This window comes from Crotalus tigris, unplaced genomic scaffold (genome assembly GCF_016545835.1).
Source record: "Crotalus tigris isolate CLP2741 ecotype Arizona unplaced genomic scaffold, ASM1654583v1 scf7180000019496.3020429, whole genome shotgun sequence".
NCBI classification, from domain to species: domain Eukaryota; kingdom Metazoa; phylum Chordata; class Lepidosauria; order Squamata; family Viperidae; genus Crotalus; species Crotalus tigris.
Window position 1 is genome coordinate 602,428 of NW_024097566.1, and position 13,800 is coordinate 616,227.

General features: G+C 32.4%; 1 protein-coding gene across 1 annotated transcript in view; it reads left to right on the top strand.

The window, feature by feature from the left end:
* PTPRQ (protein tyrosine phosphatase receptor type Q) overlaps positions 1–13,800 on the top strand; it is a 155,844-nt gene that overhangs the window by 19,524 nt on the left and 122,520 nt on the right. Inside the window, exons 13-21 of the mRNA XM_039362963.1 lie at positions 181–380; positions 2,126–2,360; positions 5,411–5,539; positions 7,492–7,638; positions 8,757–8,929; positions 9,051–9,264; positions 10,347–10,472; positions 10,571–10,750; positions 12,903–13,010. Of these exons, the coding sequence (XP_039218897.1) occupies positions 181–380; positions 2,126–2,360; positions 5,411–5,539; positions 7,492–7,638; positions 8,757–8,929; positions 9,051–9,264; positions 10,347–10,472; positions 10,571–10,750; positions 12,903–13,010 (1,512 nt within the window). The remainder of the gene's footprint in view (positions 1–180; positions 381–2,125; positions 2,361–5,410; positions 5,540–7,491; positions 7,639–8,756; positions 8,930–9,050; positions 9,265–10,346; positions 10,473–10,570; positions 10,751–12,902; positions 13,011–13,800) is intronic.

A 13,800-nucleotide genomic window follows, 5' to 3' on the forward strand; every position in this document is an offset into this window, starting at 1 on the left:
AGTAGGGAAATCCGTTGTTTATGTTTGACATCCTAGAGTTACAACAGTGTATGAGCTCACTTTGCTCTGTGATGTCTTCATGTAATGCAGTGGTAGTAACAAAATACTGTTTTAATAGAGTCTATTTAAAATGAGTCAAATACATTCTTTCTTTTTTTATTTTGCTGCTCTCTTCCCAAGCACCTGGTAAAGTGGTAAATCTCACAGTTGAAGCTTTCAACCACTCAGCTGTAAATCTGATTTGGTTCTTGCCACAACAGCCAAATGGGAAAATAACTAGTTTCAAAATCAGTGTAAAGCACGCAAGAAGTGGAATAATAGTGAAGGATGTTTCTGTTAAAGTGGAAGACCTTTTGTCTGGCAGGTTACCAGAATGCAATGTGAGTATTAAAACATGCCAGTTATAGATAAAAATAAAAATTGATTCTTCAGGACTGTCCACATTTCAGTTCAAAATTCACAGTAAAAAAATCAGTGAGTGATAGCAGCATAAGGGCATAATGTGAGTGATCCTAAGAGCAAAACTAATAGGAGATCTGTAAAGCATGATCGGAAGAACAAAAAAAACTTACTTTATTGTCCTTTTAATCACAAGCACACATTTTATTTCTTTGGTATTTTAAATTAAATTTTAATGTTATTTATCTGAAATGTTTTCTTTTTAAATTTTTCTTTTAGGTTTTTGGTTTGGGGATTTTGTTTCTTGTTTTGCTTTTAGGAACTGTATCCTTTATATATTATCATCTTAGTCATCAATTAATATTGATTGCATTTGCTAAAGTAAGTGAATTTATACTATTCAGCTATAGAGTCTTATCTAGATTCCAGATGATTTGGAATGCAGCTTTTTTTTAATGAATTTTCCTTTTAACAGAAACAACAATTTCAAAATTCATCCTTGAATTTTCATACATCAATAGCAAAATATAGAATCTTATTGTCATCAAAATTAGATGGTCAAATCCAAAAAGACAATTTCTCTATTTCAACAGTTATAAAAACAAAGGAATTTTAATTTGTCATGTATGAATACCACTCTTGAAAGTGCATAAGTCCTGTTCTGTTTAACTTCAAAGCATTCTACAGAAAAATTCAATCTCTAAATGATAACAATAATGATGTATGCCACAATCACAGTGACATATTTTGATGCTATTAAGCATATGCAGTTCCAAATAGTAAATTAATATATACATGAAGTACTTCACAATTTAAGCTGCATAATTTGACAGACATTTATGTAACAACATATTTTTTTGAAATTATTAAATAAGAAATATGTGTATTGATCAATTGATTGACATTACGAAGTTAGGTGTCCTTGTGCACTTTGAGTTTGCTTGTTTTCTTGCAGATGTATCATTACCCTAACTAGGTAACATTATCAGTGCTAGTAAGGAGTGCTGTTTGCTGTTTGCTTATATTCTGGTGTCTTGCCTGTCTGGGTGGATTCTTTGGTTGGGCTGTTTACTAATGACTCAGAGCCATTAGTAAACTGCCTAACCAAAGAATCCCTAAGACTGCCTCCACCCCTCCAGACAGACAAGACTCCAGAATATACACTGACAGCAAACAGCACTCCTTACTAGCACTGATGATGTTACCTAATTAGGGTAATGAAATGTCTGCAAGAAAACAACCAAGCTCAGAGTGCACCAAGGACCCCTCATTTCAACCCTGAGCTACAAATATTCTCCTTCATTGATTATCAAGTTAAGTTTATCTTACAGCTTTTGTATTTTTATCCATCTGCATCAGTATCTAGTACATTTTCTTTTAGTATCTAGTACATTTTCTTTTTTTTCTCCTTTACTCTCTCTCTCTCTCTCTCTCTCTCTCTCTCTCTCTCTCTCTCTCTCTCTCTCTCTCTCTCTCTCTCTCTCTATATATATATATATATATATATATATATATATATATATATAACATTAAAAAAAGTTTTCAGCGTTGGCATACTAAAAACATGAAAACAGTTTTTACTCCTATATGTCATTGGAATAAAATAATAATCTGAAAAGCAATTTACAAATGCTTACAATTCTAAAATTTTAAAACAATTAAAATATCAAAACAATAAAAACATCCACAAAAATAATTGTTTTTATTTCAATGTTTGTCTTTACAGGATAACAGTGAATCATTTTTATGGAGTACTACCACTCCTTCAACTACATCTAGTAAAACCACTATGTTTATCTCAAGTACAGTTGTTCCCAAGGCAATGAGTTCAGTCTGGAATGAACCTGTCAGTTTTGTGGTGACTAATCTTAGGCCATACACAACTTATCTTTTTGAAGTTTCAGCAGTAACCACTGAAGCAGGTTATATTGACAGTGCAATTGTCAGGACACCAGAATCAGGTACATATTCTTCAGGTAACAAAGTTAAGAATGGAAATCAATATGGAAAGCATTTGCAATTGGCAAAGCTTTCAGAATGTATCCTAGGATAATTTATCTTCCAGAAATACTGTATGTTTTGGGGTATGTTGCTTTTTGTCCTTGTATAAGGAATGGATCATGTTTTGTTGACCCTTGGATTTAAGAAAATAAGAGGTATGGGTGTCAGTGAGAAATCTGAATAAAAATTGTGGTTGGTTCAGTGTAGGTATTTGCATTTTATTTCATCATATAAGACACATGTGGTGAATCATCTGAAGCATATTGAAACAAAAAAAATTTTTTTGCAATAAAAATTTAATTATATTGAAGTTTGTAAATCTGCATGATATACATTATCTTATAGACTAGGGGTGTCAAACTGCCGGCCCACTAGGGGTGTCAAACTGCCGGGCCAGATGCGTCATGCTGAAACCGCACCCACCCCAGCTCCAGCAATGGGGAAAAAGCTGCGATACATCACGACACATCACATGACGTGGCAAGTTTGACACCCCTGCTATAGACCAATGACTAGATTTCTTATCTCCCTCTGAGTCTTACAGGCAATTTCTCAAGCCCATACATGAAAGGGCAGGGGGCATATGAAGTACAAATTAGTATTTGAAATTATCAATGTCAAAAACGTAAACTAATCAATTAAAGTATAATGAAGAGAATTATAGCAGAATACTTTTCCATGCTGATTATTACACTTTAATTTCAACAAGCAAATAATAGAGGGAAAGGTAATTTGTAATGAGAATAGTAGTCTGTGTATTCTATCTTAATTTCAGATCCAATTTCAAATCCAATCTGATTAGGATTTGAACTGTGCTACATTTCCCTAATGTCCACTGTCTTTTCAGTCCATATTTCCCTGTTTCAGAAAGATCCATTTCCTTAAAACAGATGGAAATATATACTTTATAATGCTACTAAAGCACGTTTTCCTCTAGTTTAAGGAAATAGAGCTTAATATTGTTTTTTTTCCATAATTGAAGAAAAAAATGAAATCTTTCATAAATTTGGGACAACTTAGGATATTTTTACAACTAAGTAACCAATTTTACCTTCTATCTATTCAAGTCAAAATGCTTAGTAACCAAATCACAAATAAAAAACAAAGCAACTATATGTTAAATAAGTGAGCATTTTTATATCCAAAATATGCTGTTTGAACCAGCTACTTCACTAAAGATAGCACTGGCCTTGCAAATTAGTCAATAATGTTCCTTGGGTAAGATGTATTTCTTGGTAGAACTGCTGGACTTAATTATCCTATTTCAAGGATAACTGTTTTTATAACAATGTACTTGATGCCCTTATATTTGGCAAGATTTATAAAGAATGATAAATAATCTTTAGAAAGCATAGATCAGGCTTTTCATGGATAAGATTTATTTCTATTCATTAACAGCTGTTCTCATTTTGGCAGCTAGTATAATACAAAATATTTGTTCTTTTTATGACCACCAGTGCCTTTAAATAATGTCGTGTTTGACCTAATCTTCATTACAGTTCAAGCAGCTGAAGCATTTTGTCAGCTGTGTAAAAATAGCAATAGGTTAGGGATATCACTAACAAAGTTAAAAGTTGAAGCAAATATTCAAGGCAGTTTAAATGCATAACCAAGATTATTTTTAGAAAGTGATGTCTAAAGTTTGGCTTTCAGTTGTTTTTTGAGGCTTCTAATAATGTATTTTATACTTAAATGTTTATTGGCCAATAAAATAGGAAGATAGTGTAATTGTATCTACCTTATTTCAACAGAGTGCCTAAAATTTGACTTGAAGGCTTAAAGTTTATGTATTTGAGAGAAAATATTAATATTAAGAATGAAACAGGGACACACGTACAAATTATGGACAAACCTACACAAGCTTTTTATTTAGAATAAAGTAAAATAATCTCTGCCTTATTATGAAACATATTTGATTATATTCAATTGATTTTTTTAAAAAAAGTCATGATGTGCTATGAAGTCATTTTTGACTCTTAATGACCACATCTATAAATTTTTCTCCAAGAGAAATAATTTAATTTGTATGCCGTCCAACTCCTAGCATCACTAGGCAGCTCACAACAAACAAATTACAATAAAATATAAATGACAGTGCAACACATAGAATAAAACAAGGGATGTCAATCTCCTTTGCTAAGGATCTTGACAGACTTGAACATTGGGCGCTATCTAACAAAATGAAATTCAATGGTGAAAAAGTAAAGTTCTACATGTAGGCAAGAAAAACCAAATGCACAGATACAGTATAGGTGGTACCTTGCTCAACAGTAATAACTGTGAGAGTTACTATTGTTGTTGTTGTTGTTGTGGTGGTGGTGGTGGTTATTCCAGGGGCCCAATAGATGACATTGCTTAATCAAAGGAACCTGGAGTGTCTCAGTTCTGTAAAATCAAATTGACTGAGCAGATACACTGGGAAAGAAACAGTTCCTCAAATAAGCAGATCCTGTGCCATACAAGGCTTTGTAAGTCACAGCCCAAACCTTGATGGGCACCTGGAGACAAACTGGCAACCTGTGCATATCACAACATGTCCATACTACTCGCAATGGGCTTGGTTTTCCATTCCTGCTTTCCCTGGAACCTCTTAGGTAATTGGGGGAAGGTTCGGGAATGGAAATACAAGAATGGGTACCTGGGCATATGGAAGTAGAATGATTGATCCAGCCTTTTTCATCTTACTGCCACAGTAAAGTATTTTGCCCCCCAAAAAATGAAGTTTTTTTCATAGCCATAAAATCCCAGAAATTATTTTCTTTATATCAATTCCTTAACTAGGTGCACAAAAATCTGCCATTTTATATGTTGGCATATTAGGAATGCTCATTTTAATTTGAGTTCCACTGAGTATTATATCTCTTGATGTGGATTGCCACTGCATTGATTTTCTGGTAGTTTTATTATCAGGATGAATTTTAAAAATAATTGCAGTAATGAAAAGAAACTTGGAGGATGCAATTCAGATTTTATGAAATAAGTATTCCTATATGTTTTTTTAAAAATTTAGTTCCAGAAGATCCTCCTCAAAATCTTGTCACGGGAAATGTTACAGGAAAATCTTTCTCAATTTCATGGGAGCCACCAAACATTGTTACTGGAAAGTTTACTTACAAAGTGGAATTATATGGACAAACTGGTAAATCAATTAATTTGATTTTCTATTATTTTATTCACATGTTTCATAATCTACTGTGTTTAGTCATTAATTGGTTCATAAAACTATTAGCGCTATACAGTTATAACATTTACTTATATATCATCATACTACTTCTTTTTGGGATAACTAACAGTATCCAGAACTCAGACTAAGAAATAATGAGCAAAGATATAGAAAAGAAAAACATACCTAAATTTACTTTATACCAACACCATTACCTCTTCATATCTTTCTAGCCTTGCTAGCCATTTTTATGCCCCCCATATCATTTGTTTTTTAAACTCTTTTTCAGGATTTCATTCATCCAACCATTATTTTCTGCATTTTCATCTTCCTCTTGGTGTATTCATTATTTTCTTATTTTTAACCCATAGTTTAAGGTAACAAAAACAGCCCCTCAAAAATTAAACATCTCTGGAGATTTCCAATTTAAGGTCGTATATTGCTTGCAATATTCTTCAATATTGCAAGCAATATTCACAAAACCAGAGGAAGAATTTTTTAGTGATTTAATTACTTTGGCTGGAAAGCCAACCGGCAAAGGAAGAAAGCTAGAGTTAGACTAAAAAAACAGAAGATCTGACATACCAGACAGGATATTATATGATCCAATATTGGTTTGAATATGGTAAAAAGTATAGCTAATACATAGATACAAATAGATTTTTATAATAAGAAAGATATGATTTATAATTAGAATAGTACCCTTTTTTGATATGGGAATTATAAAAACACTCAGATGGCTTTTATAAATGAAATTTCTGGCTACACAAATGTAACTAATTTTGAGAAAATCATAACTGACAAAGACATTTTGAATACTGATGGGAAATTAAACTTAAATAAGAGCTCGAAAAACAGACATTGATTTAATAAGGAGACTTTAATTGCAAATACTATTTAAATATAAAGTGGTTAGAAAAAAGGTTATAAATTGATACTACTGTTATTTGTATAACACTAGAAAAATATGATGTGTATATCTAATTTTGTATGCATTAATAGTAGTAAGAATTGTATTTGTTCAATGTTGAGAAAATGAAAAGAGAGGACCAGGGGAAAAAAAACACTATTGTGTAGCATTGAACAGATTTATATTGAAGAAGTTAAGATGCAACATTGAGTTTCAAATGTACCCGGACATCATGTTGTTTACTAAGCGCTTATGATTTGTAATAATAGAAAATGAATACAATATTTATTTAAAAAAATATCTCTGGTTCCATGTGATCCTCAGGCCATAACCAGGTCTTAAGGGCCTTTTGGAATATCAAAAGGACTGGGCTGATGTAGGTGGGGAAAGGCAATCCCTCAGACAGCCCAGTCCCATGCCATGAAGGGCTTATTGTGTTAATCTTCCAGGCAATGATAATCACCAGATGAGTCATAAGTATTGGTATATGCTACCCATTGTGACTTTGATCAGTCAATGTGCTCATCTAACATTTTTAGTAAGGTAAAGAAACTATAGATTAGGTTACTATCTTTAATCATACATTAAGGATACATGCTCTATGCCCTGTTAACTGAAAGGGTAATGTTGATCCATTTTGCCAGTATACCAAAATTGCAGGTAAAACCCGGTTTTACCCTAAACCTGCTTGCTCTAGTCAGTGCATGGTCAGATCTTTAATCTAGTAATTATCCTGCAAGCCAACATAGTATTGTCAATTAAATTATATGCAGAGTACTGATATAATTAAGTATGTAGTAACATTTAATTGGATTAAACTGACAGGATACATCTTTTGTCTTTCATCTTTTTATCAAGTGTCATAAAAATATTCATTCACATGAAGCTGACATATCTGATCAGTTTATAATACTTGCCTGTTTCAGTTTTCTTTAACATAATCAGGATAAACATTCTTTTAAAATAATTTCAAAGAGCCTAACTATCTGTTTTTGGTATTTTAAAATTATTATTTCAGTTCGTATTTTGGATAACGGCACAAAAGATCTCAAGTTTACATTTAATAATCTAATACCATTTACATTATATGATGTGTTTGTTGCTGCTGAAACAAGTGCTGGAATGGGCCCAAAGTCAAATATAACAATTTTCACACCTGCAGGAGGTAAGCTATATATGTCATAGAAATATATAATTTTAATACATTGTATTCATATTTTAATATGGACAGATAATGTTGGCAAATGCAGCCCATGGAAGATGTGGGTGTGTATTTGTGTGCAGCTCTAAATGTTGAGTAACATTGGATCATTTGCTTGCTTCCAAGAACAATGGAATAAATGATAACGATATAAATAAGAATGAGTCTTCCATTAGTTTCATGGCATTCCTTAGCAGTTGAAATTGTATGTAAAATTCAGCAGGTTCTCTGATAATATTTAGAAGTCAGACTGGATCATTATTGTTGTTGTTGTTATTGTTGTTACCTATTAAGGATTATTGTTGTTGTTTTGTTTTTGAAAGATGAATTAAACAATCTTAGTTTATTCAGTCCCAATGGTTAGGACAGCACAACTACTTGGCCACTAGATGGCAGTAAGTGATTACAATAAAAGTTTGTTTACTAAAGAAGCTGATTAGGACACAGATTCTTTTAACTGAAATTACTTCAATTTTCATATGATGCATTACTGTGTAAAATATTCACTTCAAAAGCAAGATGTGTATTAATTGTTTCTAAGCTGTTCTTTCCATGCACTTTCCCCCACCCCCAGTTCTTTTACAATAAATGGAAAGTAATCATGAAGACAGTCTCTGCTATCCAACCTCCAGAGGATATATCTCAACTGCAAAATTATACCTACAGGTGCATAGCTAAAATGCTGTCAAGAGCAGTTCTCACTGGGGAGATGGCTTTAGGGAGATGTGGCATTTCACTCAATATTCCTTGGGCAGAATGATGAGAATGGATGAGGTCCACAGACTGGACGTTCATCAGCCCCTAACTAGATTAAAAAACAAGAATGGTGAGAATAGTCATCAGTAGATTAGCAACACCTGGTTAAGCTTGGAAGCTAAACTTGAGAATGTCTGCACTGTAGGCTAGAAGAAGACAACAGTAAATTCCCATAGTGTTCTTGGCAACACTGTAGACATTTGCTGTATCCATCAGAATTATGTAACTTCAGATAAATGTTTCTTTTACAGATACTATTAATTTTAAGATTAAACATTTTCTAATGCTTGCTGTTCTGTAATTTTACTATATACATTACATTCCAGTTCCAGGACCTGTATTTGATTTGCATGTAGTAGAGGAAGCAGCGACCTTTGTCAGAATTGCTTGGAAAAAACCACAGCAGTCAAATGGAATCATCACTCAGTACCGAGTTAAAGTTTCACATGAGGAAGCAGAGGAGATCCTTGAAGATACAATTCTAACAGAGAAAATTAAGGTACTTTAATCCCAATTCATGCTTGCCTACATTTAATATTTTCACATTTTCCCTTTGTCTTCATTCCTATCGCTAAAGTTCAAAAATGGAAAGTTATTTCTTTCTTCTCTTTCTATGTTAGGATTTTACTGAATCTGGGGATATAGATATGATACAAGAATACGCATTATCTTCCTCACTGAATAAAATAAAAACAGTGACCAGTTTATATGAAGGTTCAGCTGAAATCTTCCCAAGAGTACATGAATTTTCTCCAGTAAAATACACTGTTGATAATTTTCCTGTTGATAATTTTCTAACTTTAAATGATGAGGTGGAACTATATTTAAATTCTGGTAAGTAGGAAAAAAGTTGTTTTCTATAGCTACTTCATTGTTCAGACCATGGCTATTACATGAATTATCTTTAGCAAAGAGTTCAGTCATCTTGTTAGTGGGCATTTGCTGATGTCACATTCTGCAAAAGGAGAAATACCACACAAGCAGAGCCTAGCAGCCCCTTGTCACCCAGTTGACCTCTCTCCCAGAGAAAGAGATGCCAAACCCATTGCACAAGCTGCATAGACAATCAGTTATTACAGTTGCCAGAGCAGGTGTGATTGGAAGAGATTAACATATCTCTATGTCCCGTGCAGACCTTTAATTTTTTCCCCAATAGTTTTTGACAAATAGGCTTCCAAATGTCACTAAAGGTAAATAGGTCAAAAAGTTACAGCTCAGCAACATGGGGCAACCAACAGGTGGAGATGACCTTTTGACACAGTGATGCCATTAGTACATTCACTTGCATAGCATTATCAAAGGAGCTTTTTTGTTACAAAACACAGATATTTATGATCCATTAAATGAAGCTTGGCTGACAGATTTAAAAATGTTCTGAAATTTTAAAAGGGAGTCATTAAATGAAACAGAACAATGATTCTGGTGTTATTTTCATTGCATTGAATGTCAGTGGTAAATAAAATCATTGCTGGAAAGTTATCTTCATGATTCTTAGCTATTATTTTTGTTTTACAGTGACTGCTCAAAAACGTATTTTTCATTTCCAATATCTAAGATTACCTTTCTTTTTTGCACTGATGCAAACATGCTTCAGAAATGAAAGCAATCTATTTTTGTAAATATATGCAAGTTTATTTTGGAATAACATCCATTGAATCCAGTACGATTTCTTCTTCATTAAACATGCATAGAAACAACATTCCTGTTTTTTATTCTTTCCTGTGCAATGAATGTCCTCATGCTGATCAATTTTGCAGTTATTTTGATACTGACCATTTAACATAAACACGCAAAAACTGCAATCTTATACCATTTTTTAGAAATAATATCCTCCAGACTAGTCCTAAATTAGAAATGTGTATGACTGATTTTACTTTTTTTAAAATATGAAACATTTGATACCATCAATCTTTCAGTTGAGCAGCTGTCATATCGTGTAAATGGACTCCAGCCTTTCACTAAATATGCAATTGCTGTGTCTGCTTTTACCATCATTGGAGAAGGACCACCAGCTATTCTCATTTCTAAGACAAGCGAACAAGGTAAAATTTTTATAACAGAAATATTATCATGTTGGCAGTATTAAGTTTCTTTCAGTTTTTCTAAATGTAAATTTCTAAATGAATTATTCTTTTTGTAGTTCCAGGTTCTGTGGAAAATATAAATTATAAAAATATTAGTTCATCTTCAATTTTGCTCTTTTGGGATAAACCATTAAACCCCAATGGAAAAATCACACATTACACAGTTTATGCCATGGAGGTGGATACCAACAGAGCTTTTCAACTGACTACATCAGAAAAACACATATTGATTACAGGTGGGATGGTTTTTTTATATATATAAATAAAGAGAGAGAAACAGAAAGAAGGAAGGAAGAAGGGACAAAGTGAGAGTGTGAATGAATATTGAGAAATATAAGTTAAAATAGAATTCTGTAGAAGTTACTTATGTCAAGTTGTGGCATGATTGTACTTTACCTTAAAATATATATTCTTTTTCTCTCTTTACATATTTTTCCACATTCCACAATTGTAATACATGACTAAAAAGAATTTAATCAAGTAAAACCATAGTGAATACATTCATTATTATCATTATATTATTATTGCTCTTCTTAAAATTACAAATTAAATAAAAAACATGAATGCAAATCAAACAAAGTATGAAAATTAAAAACAATTAACAAGCTAACATGTATAGGGAGAAAGAAGAAAAAGAAAAGGATAGAATACTTTATACATGCCACATTATTATAAAGATTACAGACTAAAAGAAGTGCCACTTCAAAGGCTAAGAGTTGACAATTTTTGTTAAGCCACACTTTAGCATCTGGTAGTTCCAATATTGACAGGGCCAGATTTACATAAATAGAGCCAAATAAATAAATTCCAGATATATGTAATATGATTTAATTGCCCATCACTGAACCTTACTTCAATGAAATAAGAATATACAACAAAGAAGGAGCTATAAGTGGAAATAATTCTCCTCATTCCTCCAAAAGTGGTTCCAGTCAGTATTGATGGCAGGAGAGGATAACAGCTCCAAGCCTGTCCCGTGGGTTATGGGTTTTCTCAGGGCTCATTACTCTTTCCATTCTTTTTAACATCTACAGTATATGAAACTGCTGGGTGCGATAATTCAATGGCAATAGAGGTACCATCAAGGTGCTGCTGATACTTATTTGTACATCTTGGCCCAGGTATGGCCATTGTATACTGTGGAGGTTCTGTCTTGGTATCTGAAGGCTATGGGACCTTGGATGGGGAAGAACAGGCTTCAGTTCAATCTGAGCAAGAGAGAGTGGTTCCTGGATTTGGTAATTTTTCCATCTTTCCATCTTTCTGGATGTAATGGTACTGTCCCAGCCATAACCAGAGTACAATTTGTGGATCCTCATGGCTTCTGTTCAAAGAGCAGGTGATAGCCATGGCCAGGAGGGCTTTTGTCCAAATCTTTGTTGGGTAACAATTGAGCCCTTTCCTGGACCAGACATTTTTTAGTCATTATGCTTCTCTTATTCTTCATTCTTATTTATTACATCTTGTTATTATATTAGGGTTTTTATTGTGTTAGCTGTCCAGAGTTACTTATATGAGATGGGTGGCTATGTAAACCTAATGAAAATATTACACATTCAAAATAAAGACAATAATCAATCTTTTAAAAATGTGTTGAGAAATCCAATAAATGCAAAAAATATTTGGAGTGTCAGCTAAAATAAACATTTTGTGCATATGTCAATATAATATTACCAACTGGAAAATATTTAATGTATTTCAGCTTACCGTATATTTGGACTAGTCACATTGTTATACTGGCAATACAAATCTAGGTAAAAATCTTTGATAAATAAATAAAAATGTTCACAGTATCATTAGTTTATGTTTGATCCCTGCCACTGAACATCCTGAATATCACTACTTTGTAATATTAAATAGGACAAAGTTCCTAACATCAAACAAAGTACAACTTAATTGCAGGAGAAATAAGCCATTTATAAATAAATATATAATAACATGAGTAGAATAATTAAAACAGCAATATTTTAACCATGAAATAAATTTAATAATCCATTTTAATTAACTCATCACAAAACTTAATTTGCACATATGAAAGATAAGAAACCAAAAAAAAAGGAAAATGTCAAAATACTGAACTCGCCAATATGAGTTTTTATTTATTTATTTTGGACCATTAGAAATTAAAATCAAGCCTAAAATGTAAAATTAAGAAAGCATTTTAGAGGCATTTTTATGGTTCAAGGTCACATGCTGAATGTTTCTCCATATAGTACTTGTATTTAATATTTAATATTTATTCTAAAGTCCTTATATTTGCAACCTGCTAGAAGAAATATCTTGAAAGCAAATTTCTCCAATATCTATTAGAGTAAACAAAAAATGTGTAAAAGTGCCCAAATGAAGGCACAGTAAATTTCATTTATAGATTTGGTTTTTCTTTGTTAGACTTAAAAAAGTACACAGATTATAAAATGAGGGTAACAGCTTCCACAACTGTTGGAGAAAGTGCACTTTCTGAAGACAATGATATTTTTATAAGAACACTTGAAGATGGTAAGTACATTGTTTTCATATTGATTTTATAATTTCAGTTTGATCAATTATGGTTGATTTATCTAAAATGCCCATTAAGCAATAAATTTATACAAATAATAAATAGACATGTAAGCCATGTCTGTTTTTTACATATAAATCTGGTCATTTTTTGGGGGGAGGCAGATTCCAACTTCTCTTGCTGTTTAGTATGACTAATTAATACTTCATATGTCAATTTTTAAAAGATATTTTGCAAACAACATCGTAAGCAATTTCTTAAAGTTCTTTAGACAAAATTCTTTTTCTCCCACTAAGATAAGAGACAGCACTAAATATTATTACCATATTAAAATATATTAACTAGCTTCAGGAAATTTTAATTCTTAACTTTAATTTATAAATGTGGCTGCAGAGTAATCAACTAAATAGCACAGTTTTAACTGTGAGAGAACAGGTAGAAAGTTACCACTGAAGGCAAATGTGGTATTAGAGTAGGCATCAGCATCAGTGATATGAAGGTCTGTGTAGTGATGAAGTAAGTAGAGGAAATTGACAATGAGGATGAGAATCACGGAATTTCTGCTATTTTTAACAATTCTGAATTATGGCTTGCAACTTCCACTTATCACAACAGTTCAAAGATTATTGCATTTTGCTGCTGGTAATGGTGAAACTAGAGTATTTTGCACAAGACAAGTAGGAAAGAATGTGATATGAGTATAGGCCACAGATATATACTGTACAAGAACATATGTACGTACACTTGTGTGTGCAGGTACATATGTAAGTATGTTAGTGTGTTTGAGAA